Below are 19931 nucleotides of genomic sequence, written 5' to 3' on the forward strand. Positions count from 1 at the left end.
GCCTTCTCAAGGAGGGGAGTGGAAAGGGAGAGAGAATTTGGTTGGCACTCAAAAATTTTAAAAACATGTTTAAAATTGTTTTTACATGTAATTGGAGAAAATATAAAAATTTTCTCTTGAAAAAAATCTTTTAAGGTGTGTCCTTGTATGCCAAGAAAATAAGAGAAGTCTCATTTAAAACTCTATACTGGTGAATATGAAAATGCTTGATATCAAGAGATAGAAAGAGCTTTATTCACCTCAAGCTGTGGCCTCTCAGACTTGATGGTACCTTAGACCACCTGAATTGCCATACCCCGAGAATTACTGACCAGATTCTGTTTCCAGATGGGGAAATGAGCTAAGTGCCACAGTATCCTTTGTTGCATATCCTTAATGTATTAGGACAAAGTAAATCTCTTTCTCTCTTAAATGTTCAGTGACTTGTCAGATCCTTATTTCGTGCCAACATCGAACTTGAATTAAGAGGACCATTTGGCATGCTAGCAGGTTGAGATGAGAGTTGGCCTCATGGCTCTACGGGTGGTTAAATCAGAGGAGCGCTACAGATGGGGGCAGAGGGGGAGGGAGCCAATTAGATAGTGAGACCCTGCCCAGCTGGCTGGGCCTGATTGTGTATAGGGAGGCCTTTCTGTGGGGCCAACATCAGTCTCCTTCTCAGGCAAACAGATTATCTAAGTGAGTGTTGGAGGAGGCTGCCTGGGAGGTGAAAGAAAGTGCCAAGGCCAGTGTTCCTTAGTTGTTGTTGACTGGACTGCCCGAAAGTTAGACCCAAAGTAAACTGGGCAGGGAGCATTCAGACAGAGCTCTCAGCCTTCAGGAACTTTGCAGTGAAAGCTGAGTTGCTGCTGGGAGCCCAAGGGAAGAGATCTATCCTGATGGAATGAGAGGGGCCCCAGGCTATGCTCTCTGGCCCAGAAACTCCTGTTCCTTCTGAGAAAGGAGCCTAGTGAGTGAAGAGTTGAATTGAGGCCTAAAGTAGGGAACTCCTCCGGCTAGCCTAACTCTGCTTCCCAGGAGAGGAGGGTAAGGACTCCCTGCCCTGAGGGAACAGGCTGTGGGCAGACCCTCCCCACCCAAGAGCATTCATAGCTGGAGGAGAAGTTTAAACAGCAACCTGTGGAATCCTGGAGCAGTGGCTTCTGAGGGCCATGTTTAATGCATCCAGTGCTGAAAGGCTCTCTCTACTTTGGACTTCCATGGCCTGGAAGACCTCTCTGATGACCTCCTTTTTCAGAGTCATCTAAATTTGTTGGACCCTCCAAAAGGGGCATGTGCTTTGTCCCTTTTTAGGTGTCTGAGATGGGGAGTTATTTGAACCCTAATCTTGTAAAGATGTATTCCCTTTGGAGCCAGCTAGGTGGCACAGTGGATACAGTGCCAGGCCTAGAGTCAGGAATAGCCGAGTTCAAATTCAGCTTCAGACAGTTACTAACTGTGTAACCCTGTTTACCTCAGTTTCTTCATCTGTCAAACAAGCTGGAGAAGGAAATGGCAAACCTCTCTAGTGTCTTTACCAAGAAAACCCCAAAAGAGGTCACTAAGAGTCAAATATGATACAAATGTCTAAACAGCAAAGTGTGTGTAGCCGGCGGGTGGGGGTGAGGGTTGAAATTCCTAAAGGAAATGGATTGATATATTGGATTTATTGCCTCCCATCCCTCCCACCCCCATCCTGCTAAGACCTGCCATCCTATGCCCGGTCTATTTGAAAGGCAATTAGATACTGCTTTCTTTCCCACCCAAATGGCTTTAGACTTTAGCTATAGTTTCCCCAACCACATAACCATACAAGTATAGGCCCATCAGTTAGTGAAATTTAAGCAGGATGTTGGGACAGTTGTGGCCTGGGCAAATACTGCTACCAATACAAATAGACATTTTGAAAATGGGGGAAGAAGTCACAGAGACCACTGCTGCTTTGCTAGGTAGGCAGAGGGCAATGATACCATCCTCTGGAGGGAGCTTTGGGTGTGGTTCCTGAATCATAGGATTGATAAGAGTAATCAATGGCCAGTTTATTGGAGTGCTTGTTAAAGAAAAGAAATTAAGTACCAGGGCACTAAGAACTCTTCAGCTACACCCCAGCTTTAGGTATCTCCCAAAGCCTTTGCCTCATTTGGAAAATTCCAGGGAGGATACAGAGGACAGTCCATGGAGGCAAGGGGTGCTAAGGGCTCAGTATTTGTGAGAGGCCTTTCAGTAACCTCTAGTCGTGTTACTGTGAGTAGAGCCAAATGGAAACCCTTAGAGTTACCTGAACTATCCCTTGTAGTTAATACTATGCAATACCAAGTCTCCATGAAGGTGAAAGATATTTCTTCTCTAGTGATGGAGATGAAGGAAGTTGGAATATTTCATTAAAGCAGATTCCCTTGCAACAAACCTGTGTTACCTGTTAAAAGGGTAGATGGTATCCTCTAATCATAGGTATCCCTCAGGGTTCTGTCCCGGGCCCTCTTCTCTTTTCCCACCATTGTACTTCACTTGGTGATCTCATCAGTTCCTGTGGATTTAATGACCATCTCCATGTGATGATTCTCAAATCTACCTTTCCTGTCTCTCTGTTAACCTCCAGTGTTAAACCTCCAGGCACCTTTCAGACATCTTGAACTGGATGTCCAGTAGACATCTTAAACCCAAACGGAACTCACTGTCTTTCCCCCTAAACCCCTCCCAGCTCTTACCATCCTTATTACTATAGAGAACAATATCCTCCCAATCCCTCACAACCCTGGAGTCATTCTTAAGCAATAGAATTCTCTCTCTCTCTCTCTCTCTCTCTCTCTCTCTCTCTCTCTCTCTCTCTCTCTCTCTCTCTCTCACACACACACACACACACACACACATATACACACACACACACACATACCCCCATATCTAGTCTGTTGACAAGGACTGTCCATTTGCACCATCTCTTGAATATGCCACCTTCTCCAACACTGCCACCACTCTGGTGAAGGCCCTTATCATCTAACGTTTGGAATATTGCAGTAGCCTGCTGGTGGGGCTGCCTTTTTCAAGTTTCTCCCCACTCCCATTCATCCATATTCAGATGCTAAATAAAGTGATTTTCCTAAAGCCCAGGTCCAGTCATGTCATACACACCATCCCCACCCCTACCACCATTCCACACACACACACACACACACACACACACACACACACACACACTCAAACTCCAATGGCTCCCTATTACCTCCAGAAGCAAATATAAAATGCCCTGGTTAGCATTCAAACCCCTTCCTAATGTAGCCCTGTCCTGCCTTTCCAGTCTTCTTACCCTTTACTCCCTGACAGTAACTCTTTGATCCAGTGACCTCGTCCTCCTGGCTGTTCCACAAACTAGACTCTGGCTCTTAGCTCTGGGCACTTTCTCTGGCTGTCCCCCATGCCTGGAATGCTCTTCCTCCTGTACTTTGTCTCCTGACCTCTCTTGTTTTCTTTAAGCTCCAGCTAAAATCCCACCTTCTAGAGGAAGCCTTCCTCAACCCCTCTTCATTTTGGCACCTTCTAGTTAATTATTTTCTATTTATCCCATATATGTCGTGCTTCGTATATGTATGTTGTCGTCCCTGTGCTGCCACTGCCCACCCTACCACCCCCCCCATTAGATTTCAAGCACCTTGAGGGCAGGGACTATCTTGGATCTTTTTGTGTCTCCAGCACTTAGCACAGTGCCTGGCACATAGTAAGAGCTTAATAAATGTTTATTGATCGATTTACCCCGAAAGTTACAGTCTTTGGGTTTACCACGGTGTGACTGTGATCATTCAGCTCTTTGCTGTATGCCTAATCTTTTTAGCTGATCGACTTCTCCGTTTTTTAACCAGTACCAAATAGTTTTGCTGATTGCTGCTGGGTAGTGTCCGTGATTTGAGATCTGGTGAGGCGATGCCTCCTTCACTTTTTTTCATTATTTATTTCCATTGAGACTCCTGACCTTTTGTTTCTCCAAATAAACTTTGTTATTATTTCTCCTAGCTCTTTAAAGTAATCCTTTGGTAGATTGAATGGTATAACAATGAATAGGTAGTACTGTTATTATTTTAGGTGGTATTGTGATTTTTATTATATTTTATATTAGTTGTAATATATATTAATAATATAATAAAATACACTAATACAATAATTGTATTATATATTAATATTGTGGGTTTTATTATATTGTCATGACCAACCATGAGTAGTATTAACGTCTCTCTGCTTATTTGGATCTCTCTTAATTCTGTAAAGTATGTTTCATACTTGTATTCATATAGTTCCTGTATGTCCTGATAAGTAGACTCCTAAATATTTTATGCATTCTTTAGTAGTTTTGAATGGAATTTTTTTTACCTCTTCTTATTGGGTTTTGTTAGTAATATGAATACATATTTATGTGTATGTGTATGTATAAGAAAGCTGATTGGTATGGCTTTATTTTATATCCTGTTACTTTCCTAAAGTTACTGTTCTGATATGTTTTTTTAGTTGACTATAAGATTCTCTAAGTAAATATCAGATCGCATCATCTGTAGAATGAACATTTTGTTTCCTCTTTGCCTATTCTTATTCCTTTGATTTTTTTTCTTGTATTGCTGTGTCTATTGATATAATTATGTGCCTTTGATTGTTTTGTTATTAATGTTATTTTTATCGTTTTCCTGATATCGAACCAAACTTTTTTTCACAGTATTAATACTACCTGGTCTTAATATACAGTCTTTTTTACATGTTGCTGTAGCCTCTTTACTAATATTTTATTTAAATTTTTTGAATTTATCTTCATTATGGAAATTGGCCTTTAGTGTCTTTCTCTAATTGATCTCTCTCAAGTTTAGGTATTAAAATGTTATTTCTTTTTAGAGGAGGAATTTGGTGGGTGGGATCACCTTGTTTCCTATTTTTTGAAATAGTTATTTATACAATATTGGAATTAATTGGACTTTAACTCTTTGATAGAATCAATTGTAAATCTATCAGGATTGAGGTTTTCCCTTCCTTTAGAAGTTCATTTATGTCTTGTTGAGTTTCTTTTTCTGAGATTGAGTTATTTTAATTCCCTATTTCTGTTCCATAAAGCCAGGTGTTTTATATCTTTTATATCCATTTTATTCAAAATTTTAGTTTTATTGACATATAATTGAGCAAAATAATTTCCATTATTTCTTTATTTGTTGTGATTTCTCTTCTTCTTCTTCTTCTTCTTCTTCTTCTTCTTCTTCTTCTCCTTCTTCTTCTTCTTCTTCTTCTTCTTCTTCTTCTTCTTCTTCTTCTTCTTCTTCTTCTTCTTCTTCTTCTCCTTCTCCTCCTTCTTAGTCTTCATTTCCTTCTCCTTCTCCCTGATTCTGAGGCAGATGACCACCAATGCAGGCTCTAGGCATCCTTGGCTAGCCTCTGGGCTGCATCTGACATCACACAGTTTAGTCTCTGTCTTCCCTGATCTCCTTGTTTTCTAACCTGAAAGGCTTGTGGGAGACTCCTTTCCTAATACTTTCAGATTTCTTCTTGTTTCTTTGTACAGATCTAGGCTGGCAAAATATATTCACTGTCATTTTTTCCTTGATTTTCTTGATCATTTTTGGGATAATGAATTTTTTTCCCTTTATCTTTTTTTTTTCTTTTTAAAATCTTTTTCTGGAATAGTTGTCAGAGAACTGGGCTTGTTCTGTGTCCACTCATCCTGCCATATTGAGGAGAGACTATCTTAATTTTCTGTAATGGTTAGTATGAAAATGATTAATCAGATAATGGTAAAGTAGACATTAAATAATGGACAGAAAAAGTAAATGATCCACTCATATGCCACACTGCTGTTGGATTACTTAAGGGCAAAAGATAAGAATTTTGCCATTTCAAAATGTTGGGGTTGTGTTAACACCTATAACTTTCTAGGATTTAATTCTCTTATAAATTTTATTTATAATAAAAGTGCCCATGAGTCCTTGGCCTCCAAATTCAGAAATGAAAATATATCCGAGGCCTGTTTTATGTGAAGGATAATATTTAATCATTCTTGATGATTAGTCATCTAGCCATAGGACTATACTGATAATGTTCTCACTACAGATGGTTTCACTAAAATGTGTATTTTTATTGTTTGGACCAAAGTGAGTTGAAAATATTACTTCCCACATATAAAGCAAGTAAAGCTTATTTGTTGAGGTCATCTTAAAAGCATAATCATTTAAAATTATCTGCTGATGTAGAAAATTGGATTTATTATTTTGTTAACATTTGCATAAAATGCAATTACATAGAAATTGATATTCCCTAAAAGCTTGTATTAAGCTGGGCCTTAGAAAATAGGCTATGTACCATTTTAAAGTCCAGTTTGAGATGCCCAGATGGTGCTTTAGCATAGAAACATAAAATCAGTGAGACATAATTCATTGATTCCATTATAAGTTTGTTAGAGTAACCTTGACCAAGAATGTTTTAAGTAATGTTAGAATCTCACTTATAGATATTAGTCTACAGAAAAAAAAATCCTTTGCAGAAAATTTCTGTTAGTCATAGTCAAATACTTTGAATAGGGCTTTTAGTCTGACAGTATGGGTACCATAAGTTCATTGATTCTGACAATATGTTTATCTTTTAGTGTAAGGGTTCCCTCAGTTACCACAAATACTGCCATTTGGGAATTAAGTCACTGTTGACCTTGGTTTCTTCAGTTCAAATGAACAAGCATTTAAGTACCTACCATGTACTGGATTCTAGAAATGTAAAATCAAAGAGATCCTTCCTCAGTTTATTCGGATCTCTAATGTCTTCTTTTCAAATGAAGTGTATCTTTTCATTTCCATATTTTAGTCAACTCACCAAATCTTAATGTTACCTAAGATCTGGGACAACTTGGGATATTGGTACAAAATCCTTCCCTACACCACCACACCCATAAACATACACACTCGAAGACATAGAGTGATTAGATGAGAATCATGTTCATGAATAAATGAACAAATGAATGAGCGTATAAGTTAAAAGACAGAGGTGTGAAACCATCCTCTTATAAAGGTCACCTGATCATCATCCAATTCAGGCATAGTTTTACACTTAATTTAGCAGCTTAGTAAGTCTCATACTTAATTGTTGAAGTTAACCAAGTTAACTGAAACCTAAATGCCTTTATGTTGTACTCACTTTTATCTTATTTTCTTCAGTTAAGTATACCTTCTGACTGTTGGCAATCCCATTATCATGATGAGCCTTCCTGCTCCTTTGCTGCCTTGTCAGTCCGAGTTTTGACTTTAATTTCGACTTTAGCTGGCCTTCTTGCCTCTCTTCCTTCTAATCTTCGACTCCACTGTCAAATCCTTTTTCTTTATGTACAGATTTTATGTCACTATTGCTCAAAGTCCTTCATAGACTTATATAGTTGAAAGAAGCCTCAGAGAGTCCCATTCCAGAAACAAATTCTGAAAACTTTTTATATGAAGCAAGAATCTGTTTCATTTTGCACATTTTTTTGACGTTCTTGGGTGTTTTTAGAGACAGATTTTGTTTGAACTTTTCTATCTCCATCTTGTCAAGGGTCAATCTTTGTGTCCCTAGAAGTGGCCTTTCAGTCTCTGTTTAAAGACTTCTAGAGATGGAGAATTCATCGAGATATAGTCAATCTATTACTCTAATTATTAACGAAAGTTTTTTCTTACACTGAACCATCATCGCCTTCCCTGTAACTTTCACCCAGTTAAGCAGCGCTGCTCTTCAGAGCTAAACAAAGCAAGTCTCTTAGTTGCTCCAGTGGCTCCCTAATGCCCACCAAACTCAAGACCCTCTAAAGTCTGGCACCATCTCTCCTTTCCAACCCGATCTCACACTGTTTCCTTCTATATAGTTTAATGCTTCAGCCAGTCCAGACTGCTCAGCATCCTAGGGTCCCTGCCCCATATTGTCCTGCTTCTAAACCTCTGTCCATACCCAGAATCCTCCCTTCTTTTTACCCACCCTTCCAAGTGTTAAAATCATATCCATTATTCAAGACCCAGCTCAAATGTTACTATTCATAAGATCCCTGCTTCTTAACCCTAGTCATAAGGAATCTTTTTTTACTTAATGCTCAAATACCATTTTGCTTATGCTTTCCTCTAGTGTATTTAGTAGGTTCCACTTTGTGTTTCAGTGATTTCTGCATGTTGTATCCCTCTGCTAGGTTGTAAACTTCATTAGAGAAAGGGACTTCTTGTATCCCACATTGCCTAACATACTGCTTAACATGAAATAGGCACCTAAAAATGTTTGATTGCAATTAATACTTAAATTAATTTTTTTTTTCTGCAGAGGAATTAAGTTTCTTTTTTAGAATTTTTTTGTCTCTTTTTTTTGCCTTGCAGATATTTTTATTTTTATAATCCCCCAGGACCACCAAATATAAATGGAAAAAAATCTTATGAAGATGTTTCAAGAATATTTATTACAGAAATAACCATTTTAAAAAACTAAAATTATCATATGATTTGGAAGAGGAATTTTAGGTTACCTATAGATATTTTGGAGTTGTTCTCTTATTATGCATTTTTATATTGGGCATCCCTAGCATCAAAATAGCTCTTTATCTTTTTTTGTCCAGCCTTTCTCCCTGGATTGGGACTTGGGTGAAGACAATGCTCTGCACATTTCTGGTGGCTCTGTTGTGACCTTCTCTGAACCTGGCCTGTCTTATCGTTTCATTTCACATTGAGTACTTTGCTCTTTAAGGATCACAGGGCTTGCTTGAGCTAGAAGGATATGGACTTTTATCAGGTCCTATGCAATTAGATCAGTTTAATTACTGCCCTCCTGGGCTTTCCAGGCTCCAGACCCTGGTTTGAGTCCAGGCAACACAGCTTCAGTCTTGCCTCTGGGTGGTTCTCTGGTAAAGAGTAGCTGGCCCCAGCCTCTGTTAAAGAGCTGAAAAGGCTCAGTAAAATGAGAGAGACTGTGCCTCTGGCCTAGCTGTGTCTTGGGCCAACAATTAGATTCAAGATTTCACTCTGGGCAACCAGTAGCCCTATGGCCTGGCCTCTCTTGGCCATTCCTCCACCCCCTGTTCAGAGCCCCACCCAGAGGCTGAGTCCAAGATCCCAGCCCAGTCCTGTTCTAGAATTCCTGCCCTGTCCACTTGCCTAGGGGTCAAATTTGTGCTCTCAGGCTCAAAAGATGCCCCACTGTAGTTTCTCCTCAGGTTTCCTAGTCACTTCTCAGCCTTAAATCTTTGGTAGAGTAGTTTGGGGGCTATACTGCTTCCTCCCATTTCAGCATCTTGGCTGATTTCCCCTGCAGTTTAGAGGACAAGGATGTGTGCAGAATAATAAGATACCAATAGGATTTATACAATAAGAAATGTTCATCACTAGATGGAATGTGGCGCGTGAGCATTTTCCAAGTTTCCTAGGTATTTTATTCTTTGATATGAAAGAACATGCATCCTTTATAAATTCTAAAAAGTTTATTTACATGTTCAACAAAATGCTGATAACACTAAGTATTCCCATATGAGATTGAATAAGCTCCTTAGGGAAAAGCATTTATGTCATCTACATTTAATACAGTGCCTGGCAAATAGTAGGCACCTAATGTTGTTAAGTTGTGTCTGACTCTTTGTGACCCCATTTGGGGTTTTCTTGGCAAAGATACTAGAGTGGTTTACCATTTCCTTCTCCAACTCATTTTACAGATGAGGAAACTGAGGCAAACAGGGTTAAGTGACTTGCCCAGGGTTATACAGCTAGTAAGTGTCTTAGGCTTGATTTTAACTCAGGTTCTTCTGACTCCAGGGCCCAGCACTTTATCCACTGCCACCTAGTTGCCCTTCGGCACCTAATAAGCACTTGTTAATTGATTATTTTAGCTTTTCACAGTAGGGAAACGTTTTTGCTTTCCTGCTGGTAATAGAAATGAGTTTAATCCCTTCTGTCTCACTCTCCCTGCTCCCTTGATTTGAATGGGAAAGACCTAGGAAAATGTCCCTTAGTGTCATAGAATTTTATTTCATCAAGGATCTGAATAATCATCTAATTCTTCTTTTTTTTAATTTTTTTTTGGGGGGCTAGGCAATAGGGTTAAGTGACTTGCCCAAAGCCACACAGCCAGTAAGTGTTATGTGTCTGAAACAGGATTTGAACTCGGGTCCTTCTGAATGCAGGGCCAGTGCTCTATCCACAGCCAGCTAGCTGCCCTGCTAATCATCTAATTCAACCTGTGTTTTTACAAATAAAATGAAAATCAGAGAGTTTGATTTACTCAAGGTAACATGGCTAATAGCTGGCAGAGCCAAGACTAGACTTCCTGGTCTGGGTTCTATTTTTCTGCAAGTTTGGCATTGTTTTGACCTATGGATTCACAAGAGGGAAACCTGGATATAATTTCCCATCACTTTCCCCATACAAATGTCTGATAATCTTTTTATTTTTAATTTCAGTTAACATTTATTTCCCCTCTCTGTCTCCGCATAGGAGGGCAGTGGTATAAGGGGGGAAAGCAAATCTCTTTTAACAAATACATGTAGTGAAACAAAACAAATTCTCACATTGGCCGTATCCAAAAAGCTTTATTTCGTTCTGCATCTTGAGTTTGTCACTTATCTGTCAGGAGGTGCATAACATTGTAAAATTGTCTAATAATTATAAATCTGATCGCATTATCTACTTGCAGAACATAACCCATCGTCGCTGTTTTATGAACTTTTTGCTTTTCTCCTTTCCAATAGGTATGGTCTGAATATGCGTTGCTTGGCAGCTCGGGTCAACTACAAAACTTTGATTGTCATCTGTGCGCTCTTCACATTGGTCACAGTCCTGCTGTGGAATAAGTGTTCCAGTGATAAGGCTGTTCAGTTTCCGCAAACCTGGAATAATGGTCTGAGAGCTGATGGATTAGAAAAAAGAGTGGCTGCCTCTGAGAGCGACGACAGCGTGAACCATGTGGCCAGGCAGCAGCTGGAAGAAGCATCCCCGCAGGAACAGCAGAAAGCCCCCCCTGTAGTTGGAGGCTTCAACAGTCATGGGAACAAAATTCTGGGACTCAAATATGAAGAAATTGACTGTCTGATCAATGACGAACACACAATTAAAGGAAGGCGAGAGGGAAATGAGATCTTCCTCCCATTCACTTGGGTAGAGAAATATTTTGAAGTTTATGGGAAGATGGTCCAGTATGATGGCTATGATCGGTTTGAGTTCTCTCACAGTTATTCCAAAGTCTACGCACAGAGAGCACCTTATCACCCTGACGGAGTGTTTATGTCCTTTGAAGGCTATAATGTGGAGGTCCGAGACAGAGTCAAGTGCATAAGTGGTGTTGAAGGTTAGTGTCACTACGCCCAACTCTTACCCAGCTCTTTTGGAAGATATGAAATGAGAAGTTGTAATTTAACAAGAAGTAAAGGACTTGTGGCCATCAGTCTTTTCATCAGTCATACTTGCAGAGAAAAAAATACTCTTCCCTCAGGTCATGATAATACCCTAGATAGCCATCTACATGATATGATTTCAGGGCATAACAAGGTCCTCTTTGACCAAAAAATGTCTATCACCTTACCACAGGTGCCTGAAGTTCACACTGCATAAACTACTCCCTTGAGTTTAGGAGTTATGTTTCCCGAAGGCCACTGTTAAAATGTAGGACTTGTTTATCAGATTAGGTTGATGTCACCTTGAGAAACAGATGTAGGCCCCTTGTCAAGATGAGGAAAAGGACAGGTTTCCACTTTGATGGGGGAGGGGAGCACACATTGGTAGTATTACAAGAGGTTGTGAAAATGGTGGTGGGAAGTGGGAGAGAAGAAGAGTCAGAGTGAAAGGAGCTTTTTGATACTTGGCAGAAAATACCATGTTACAATGCTCTAGTTGACCTGAGCAAGTATGAATTCAAGTAAAAATCAAAAAAATAATTTTGTCTCTTTCAGCTAGCCCTGACCTTCCACTTCATCTTCAGTCCAATATTCCCAACCTCCAATAAGAAGATATGTCTAGTTACATTTCCCCCACCACCACTGCAAATGTCAGAAATTAAACTATATAATCTTCCCTACTTCCTGGGAATATCTTGCCACTACAGTGCCCCCTGCTCTTCCACCACCATAGGCTTAAAACTTTTAAAATCATTTACCACTTCCTTCTGTCCCTTCACCGAGAATTTGTTAGTTACCAGGTGCTATTTTTTTCCTAAACCAGTGTTTTCATCCAATATAAGGAACTTCTGGCATAGAAACCCAAGCCTCTATTGAAGACAGCTCCTGCAAGTTAGGTTTTCAAAAGTTGGTTGGAGTAAATGAGATGTGAAGTGACTCGCGCTTAGTCATATAGCTAGTATTTGTCAGAGAGGAGACCTAAATCCAGGGCTTCCTGACTCCAAGGCAGGCTGCTCTGTGCTAGTCCACAATGCCAAGTGCTCTGAAGTCTTTCATGATGTCTCCTGAGACTTGTGCCCTCCTTTACATTTTTACCCCCACAAATTTAGCTTAGACCTGGTGTTCTTAATCTAGGACTTGTGAGTTGTTTTTTTTTTACATATTTTGATAACTGTATTTCAATATAATTAGTTTCCTTTATAATCCAGTGTATTTTATTTTATGCATTTAAGAGATGTTCTGAAAGGGAACCCATAGTGTAGGCTTTACTAGACTGCCATAGGGGAAGAGGGTGATAGACATTTTTTTGGTCAAGGAGGGTCTTGTTACCCCCTGAAATCATGACATAAAAAAGCCATTAAAAATCCCTGGCTTGGACCCCTCATTACATTGTGCCTGAATTACTGCAGTAACTTCCTGATGCTAGCTTTGTGACTGCAAAATTAAGTCACCAAAACTCTGTGAGCCTATTTCCACATCTGGAAAATAGCTATCATAAACATTTAGTACCTATCTCAGAGGGTTCTTGTGAAGCTTTAAATGGAATAATGTATGTAAAGTGCTTTGTAAATTTTAAAGTACCATATTATTCCTAACTGACCTCCCTGAATCTAGTCCTTCCCTTTCCTGCATATCCCTGCCAGATTAATCTTCCTAAAATACTGCTTTCATTATGGCATCCCCCTGTTTGACAGCTCCCAGAAAAGCACTATTATCAGCTCAAATCTAAATTCCAGCTCATTGCAGGGCTTTCTCAAAGAGACAGCATGATGTAATAAAAAGGGTACCAGATTTGGAGTCAAAGATCTAGATTCAGATCTCACCTCTGCCACTTATCCTTCTGTAACAGTGGATGAGTTCCTGAGCCTCAGTTTCCTCATCTGTAAAATGAGATATTTAGACAAGATTTATAAGGTCCTTTCCACCTCAGTGTTATCAACCTAGCCAGGGCAATGCCTGGCAAAAAAAGGAACCATTTTCCCCTTTCTTTCCCCTTCTCTCAGGTGATTAAAAATTATTTTAATTTTACACAAACTTCCCTTTCAGCTCCACAAAACATTGCAACAGTCACATCTCACTTCTGAAATTACTTACCCAGGGACCTTGACTCTCTGGATAATAGCTGAAAATCCAGAAAGAACTTAAAAAAAAAAAGGCCTCCAAGTATCGAGAATAGATGTCATCAAGTTTAAGCTCTAAAGCAATGTTTATATACTTGACTTCAGGCACTCACTCATAGCCTCCTGGGACAAATTTTAGGCATAGTTCTAAGAAAGTTGCTTACCCGATTTCCTGTCCCACAGAAGAATTAGAGTTTATTAGAAGGAGGCAGGACTGATCTTTAAAAGCTAGGCACATGGCCAGCAGTGGGGAGTGGCACCTTGTAACCCAGAAGCAAGGAAGATTATTTTTTAAAAGTAGGTGCAGTGACTCTAAAAGCCTGGTGATCTATTTGATGTCAGGATCACATTACTGTGTATCTGAGCAGTCCAGCAGCTTTGTAGTATTGCATGGTAATTGATCAAATGATGACTATGAATCACTGGAAAATGTTAAATTTTGTTCAGTCTATTCTTTTCCAGAAAGCATGGAAGTGGTTACAGACATAAATATCTCCCTAAACATTGTTGTCAGCATTTTCTAGATATCCTTAACACATTGTAGCCCAACCCTGTGATAACGGCATTTGGCCAGTCATCTAGTACTCAGATCAGACAGTGATGGTCAGAAAGCCTTCTCTCCTCACAAATTAGCTAGCTGTGACCAGGCCTTGATCTCCACAGAGTCATCTCTATTCATCTTGCCTACCTTCCCCTCCACGTGTTGCTTATACACTGGAAGAATATGGGAATAATTTAATATTTTTACTAACCAGAATCACCTTCCATGCCCCAGAACTACATTTTTTTGCTCCTTCTTCACATTTTGAATAGCATTTTCTTTAGGTGCATCAACATTATCTCTGAGCATGCCTGTATACCGTCCCATTTACACAACACTTGCTGTAGTGACCGTCCCATTGTTCCTAAAACAAGCTTTTGCATATGCTAGCATTGTGTTTGTTTCTAGATCAGTTAATAGTATTAGGGAAGGCTGTAGACAGCTAGTATGTAACCAGTAAGAAGAGTTTAGACAACTTTAAAAGGGGAGAAACTAGGTAACTGGGAAATTCACTTATGTAAAATAGATCATTCCCCAACAGTGCCAAGTAAATACAAGAATAAGAATAGAAGAGCAACATTCTTTTGACTAAATTTTATCCCTAAAATCAATGATTAGAATAAATTATTAGAATAGTACGAATGAAAAACTTGATACAAGCTGAATAATTCTATTTGTTGCTATTTTTTTTGGTGAGGCAATCAGGGTTAAGTGACTTGCCCAGAGTCACACAGCTAGTGAGCGTTATGTGTCTGAGGCCAGATTTGAACTCAGGTCCTCCTGAATCCAGGGCTGGTGCTCTATCCACTGCGCCACCTAGCTGCCCCCAAATAATTCTATTTAAAACGTATTGGCTCTTAGCAGTGATTCTTTACAAAAAAAAAAATAGAATGAAAGCCAGTTCATATGGTTGACCCTATTTACTAATGTTGTTGTGAGGATAAAATGAGATAATATTTGCAAATCATTTAACTCAGTGCCCAGACAAATAGTAGACACTTAATCAATGCTTACTAAATTTTTTCAAATTAAATTTTATATTTTAGATTATGTAATAAAGTATCGAGTTATTTCATTATTTCTCAAAAGAGCCAGAGAGGTGATATAATTGATGATACAACTAATGCAATAGAGGACTAACTTAAATCATTGGCAGTTCAATGGTCCTTACTTCTAATCCTTTGGAGACAGCTGGGCTTGGAGCTCCAGACTTAGTACTGCCACTGTCTCCTGAAACATGTTCATTTTCCTTACCTGAAAGATATGATGAGCCATGGACTAGACATCTACATGGTGACTTTTTAATTTATTTGAGTGAGTTTGTAAAAATCAAATACTCAATTGTATAAATACTATGTTTTCCCATTTTTAAAATATTGCTAAATATTATTTCTGAACTAGTTTTTCTTTAGTACCACTTCAATTATGTCACTCACCTCTTCAAAAACCTTCTGTGGTTTCCCCCATTTTCTACTGCATCAAAGGTAACTTTCTGCCACCTTTCAAGATCCCCCCTGACCTGGCCTTCATCTCCCTGGCCATTTTAATTTACTAGAACTCATGCACATCATTCCTGAGACAGCCAGACTGGACCTCTTATAAAAATGGGATGCCCTTTCCATTTTCATCTGTCTAACCAAAGCCTGCGCAGCCTTCAAAGCCTCTATCAGCTCCATCCTCCTCCTGTTAACTCTTTCCTGACTATTCTATCCTGTTCTGTTTCCTCTGAACTGTCAAGTTGTATCATGTACTTAGAAATTGCTTTATATTGTCCACTATCGTTTCATGGCTCTGTTGTACCCAGCTAGCTTGTGAGCCTCCTTGAAGAGAAGGACCAAGCCTTAAGTATTAGCACCTAGCACAAGACTGAGCATTGCTCAGTCAATGGTTTTGAAATAGTGGCAGACAGAATTTATTCTTCTATTTTTACCACAGAATCATAGTTAGAAGTTTACTTTTTCAATCTCCTAAATTTACTTATTGATCACTTTAATGTAGATTAAGAGTTACTCTATGCAAAAGCATCCAATCTTTCCTTATTAATAAATAGAACTAGAGGATTACTCAGGAGTAAGCCTTTTCATTGATGATTTGTGAATGAAAATTACTTTTCAAACCCAGTTTATTAGCCAGATTGAAGGAAGACATTTTCCTTTGGTAAATAAGGTATGTTGGGGAACTTTTTTGGTTTTCTTATGTTTCTTTATTGTTTCACTTTTACCTTAAAAGATTGTTCAACCAAAAACAAACTTTGAACTCCTAATAAACCATTATCTTTGCAATGATGTCACATAGACCTCAGTTTTCTAATCTTTAAATAAAGATAGATTCAGATGATCTCCAAGTTCTCTTTCAGTTCTAAATTTATTGTCTGTGAAATAGACAATAAAACATAAAAATCTTATAAGTTTAGAAAATATTTTTTCTACCCTTTAGAAGACCGGTACCAACCCATCCAAAACTTGAGTGGGCTGCCACTAGGTGGCACATTTTCTCGTTTCAATATCACTGATTCCTGCTGTCCATCACTACAGGTTTGTATTGTTGAGAACCCAGACTTCCATGCAGTACAATAATAATGATGATGATTCACATTTATCTAGTGCCATAAGGTTTACAATGTACTTTCTTCACAATGATCTTCTTAAGTAGGTAGTATATTATCCCTGTTTTACAGATGAGGAAACTGAGGCTCTGAGTAATGAGATGAAGAGTATGCAGCTATTCTTTAATGAGTCTGTATAAAATCACATTATAATTAAGATACAGACATTTTGCACAGGTTCAACATAACTTTGAGAAAAATCTACTTTGGGAGCAAGAAAACAGAAGAAGTCTGCTTGCAGCTAACAGATCATAACATATTAGGCCTCTGCCTGGATTTGCATAGTGTGATTCATTACTAATTTCCTTAAAACTAAAGTTTATCTTAGAAGTGACACTGAAATTTACAGCCTTGCTGGTCCCCAACCAATTCTATTACCACTAACGACTTGCTGTTGAAGCCACAGGCAGAGGTAGCTCTGTGATAATAGTATTTAAGAACTATTTTTTTAAGGTCTAATATTCACAAAGAGAAAGTCTCCTTTTAAGGCAGAGAAGTCAACGTTTATATGCTATTTAGGTCTGTTTCTTTCCCTTAGTAACTTAGAATGTGTAGAGGTAGAACATGGCATTGGTCCCATTTTTTTCCCCTTTATTAGCAGAAAATGGACCCAGGACTGTCAGAGAAAGTTGGGGAAGAACCTAAATTATGGAATGCCTTACATATTCCCTTGCTGTTTTGTTTCCTCTTTTGTTCATTCTACTTCCTTTTTCAAGCCTGAATTTGACTTCTAAGTTTAATCACTAAATAATGAGAACTGTTCATCACCAACTTCTGCTTCATGCTAATATTGTTCAGCCAGTTTCATGCCTACTCTTCTTCCTCATTCTCTACTTCCTCATGGGTATCACATGTGTGGTACATGGTATCATATGGACGGGCATACACATACCACATTTTTGCCAATGTGTCATATTTTTAAGGAATTATAATGGTGGAAGTAATAATAAAAATAGCTGACATTTGCATAGCACTCCATGTTATTTCATTTTATGCAGAGTATACACATTTAAGGGTTTAACTCAGAAATTGGACATTACAGTTAAGATACTCCATTTTCTTACCTATCCTCATATGTTTTAAATGCCCTTATTATTAAAAAATAATTTTTTTCAACTTGCTTTTGCTTGTGAGCAAGGCCCACACTCTTTGAAAGTCATTAACAATATTCAAGTCTTTAAATTCTTTGAACGTGGCTCACGTTTTTTAGCAACTATTTTAACCATCAAATGATATGCATAACTATTAGACCACACCTTGACATTGATAAAAGAAGATGAAGTAACTAGATTGTTACATATGGCATCCAACAAAATTTCGTGTATAAAATCTTATGATGAGTATCTTTGGTAAAATTAGATATTTGCTTCCATGCACCAAATGTTTAAGTGTATGAAACTGAGTCATATAAAACATAGCATCTCTGGATAGGATTAATGGTCCCGGGAAGAAATGATGAGTCCTTAAAAGATCACTTAATTTACCAGTAGTGCTGTGATAAAGAAAACAGTTTAAATAATTTTAAAGACAACATAATTTACTTTTTTAGAACATGGTTTTCTTCTTGATCAGAATCATTGACTGCAAATTGGTAACACCATAGTAAAACAGTGAGGAACAGGATTCAAATCTGGTTTTTAAATGTTTTGACACATTTACTCTTTTTATGTCTCCATTTTATAGGTGTACCACTGTCCACCCAGTGGGGACCTCAAGGCTATTTCTACCCAATCCAGATTGCGCAGTATGGTTTAAGTCATTACAGCAAGAATCTGACTGAGAAGCCCCCTCACACTGAGGTCTATGAAACAGCAGAAGACAAGGACAAACACAGCCGGCCTAATGATTGGACTGTGCCAAAGGGCTGCTTCATGGCTGATGTGGCTGATAAGTCTCGACTCACCAACGTTAAACAGTTTGTTGCTCCAGGTAAATTATTTATTATATTAGAATGTTTGCTACTCTTGAGATAAGATTTATGGTACATAAAGCTCAAAAAAAAGTGGTTCTTTTCATGTGGATTTGATGTAGGATTAGTGTCTTGAATTATTTCCTCATTTCTTTCTCTCTACAGTTATTTGATGTTTATATTTATGGTATTTCCAATATATGATATGGTAATATTCAGCATTCGAAGTCTGAAAAATCTTAATTTATCATAATTTACATTAATGATATCAAATACCCTAGCTGTTACCATAAGAAACTTGAGGGTTACTGAACAAAATACACCAACCAATACTAACACCTCTGAGCAGGAATATTAAATATGCAAATACCCAAAAAGCATCAAACAAGATATTTTCTTAAGAAAGAACAACTTAAAAATTGGGGCTTATGACACAGAATGTTTACTCTGGGAGAGAGAGCTACGAGAGACTTTGGAAATCATTTAGTCCAACTCCCTCATTTTAAATAAGGAACCTAGGAATAAAGAAAAATGATCTTTTTTGAAGTTTTCTTCCTTATTTTTATTTCACTTTTTTCAAGTTTTTTTTTCTTGGGGAAGATATCCCCAAATTTCCCAATAAAAGAATTGATCTGATTTACGAAAGTCTTCCTAAACTATACTTTTGTGTGGTCTAGTCTATGTATACCTTCCGCAAGAATAGGAGGAGAAGTTCCATCAAATGCATTGCTAAAAAATCTAGGTAGACTATACCTATAGGCTTTTCCTGATCTACCAGGCTAGTAAAAGTGCCAAAAAGAGAAATAAGATTAGTCTGTCATGCCTTGGTCTTTGCCTCTATGTGAGCATTTTCTAAATGCTAATTAAGAATCCCTTTAATTCATAGTCTAGTAGTTTGCCAAGAATTAAAATCCAATACGCTGACCTATAATGCAAATTCCATTCTCTTCCTTTTTTTTGACAATAATACCATTTGTCCTTTTCCAATCCTATAGTACCACTTTCAGTCTCCACAACCTTTCAAAGATGGCTGACAGTCAGCAATCATAAGTTCCAATTCTTTCAGTGCCCTAGGATATAGTTCATCTATCCCTAGTGACCAGAATTTAATCAAATGCAACAGGATGCTCCCTTTCTAAATTCATGTTTCTAATGAGTATCAATTAAGGAACAGCCATTTTTGTTCTGTCCCTTCCAATCCCACAGTCCTTGGCAGCTTTTTGTTATTGGTTATCAGTCATTTACCAATCTCTTCTTTTGTTCTTTTCTTTTTCCCATTTTTTGGCTGTCCTTAGTTATTCTGGGTTTTAGCACAGACACTGTTCTTTTAGGCATCACTTTTGTATTCATTTACCTTTTCTCTGAACTTTTTTGTCCAGAGCTCTAGTAGACTATGCCTAACGTTTCTTACTGTGGCTGTTATGAATTTTAAGATGTTACAG

At 38.3% G+C, this 19931-nt stretch overlaps 1 protein-coding gene across 3 annotated transcripts in view; it reads left to right on the plus strand.

Annotated features, from left to right (window-relative positions):
* The window catches only part of GLCE (glucuronic acid epimerase), a 150533-nt gene that overhangs the window by 122293 nt on the left and 8309 nt on the right, over positions 1 to 19931 (plus strand). For all 3 annotated transcript variants that reach the window (XM_020982302.1, XM_020982295.1, XM_020982297.2), the window contains 2 exons: positions 10673 to 11268; positions 18264 to 18509. In XM_020982302.1, the coding sequence (XP_020837961.1) occupies positions 10686 to 11268; positions 18264 to 18509 (829 nt within the window). In that variant the 5' untranslated portion in view covers positions 10673 to 10685. The remainder of the gene's footprint in view (positions 1 to 10672; positions 11269 to 18263; positions 18510 to 19931) is intronic.

The sequence above is a fragment of the Phascolarctos cinereus genome, unplaced genomic scaffold (assembly GCF_003287225.1).
Source record: "Phascolarctos cinereus isolate Bilbo 61053 unplaced genomic scaffold, phaCin_HiC Scaffold_3;HRSCAF=262, whole genome shotgun sequence".
Taxonomy (NCBI): Eukaryota; Metazoa; Chordata; class Mammalia; order Diprotodontia; family Phascolarctidae; genus Phascolarctos; species Phascolarctos cinereus.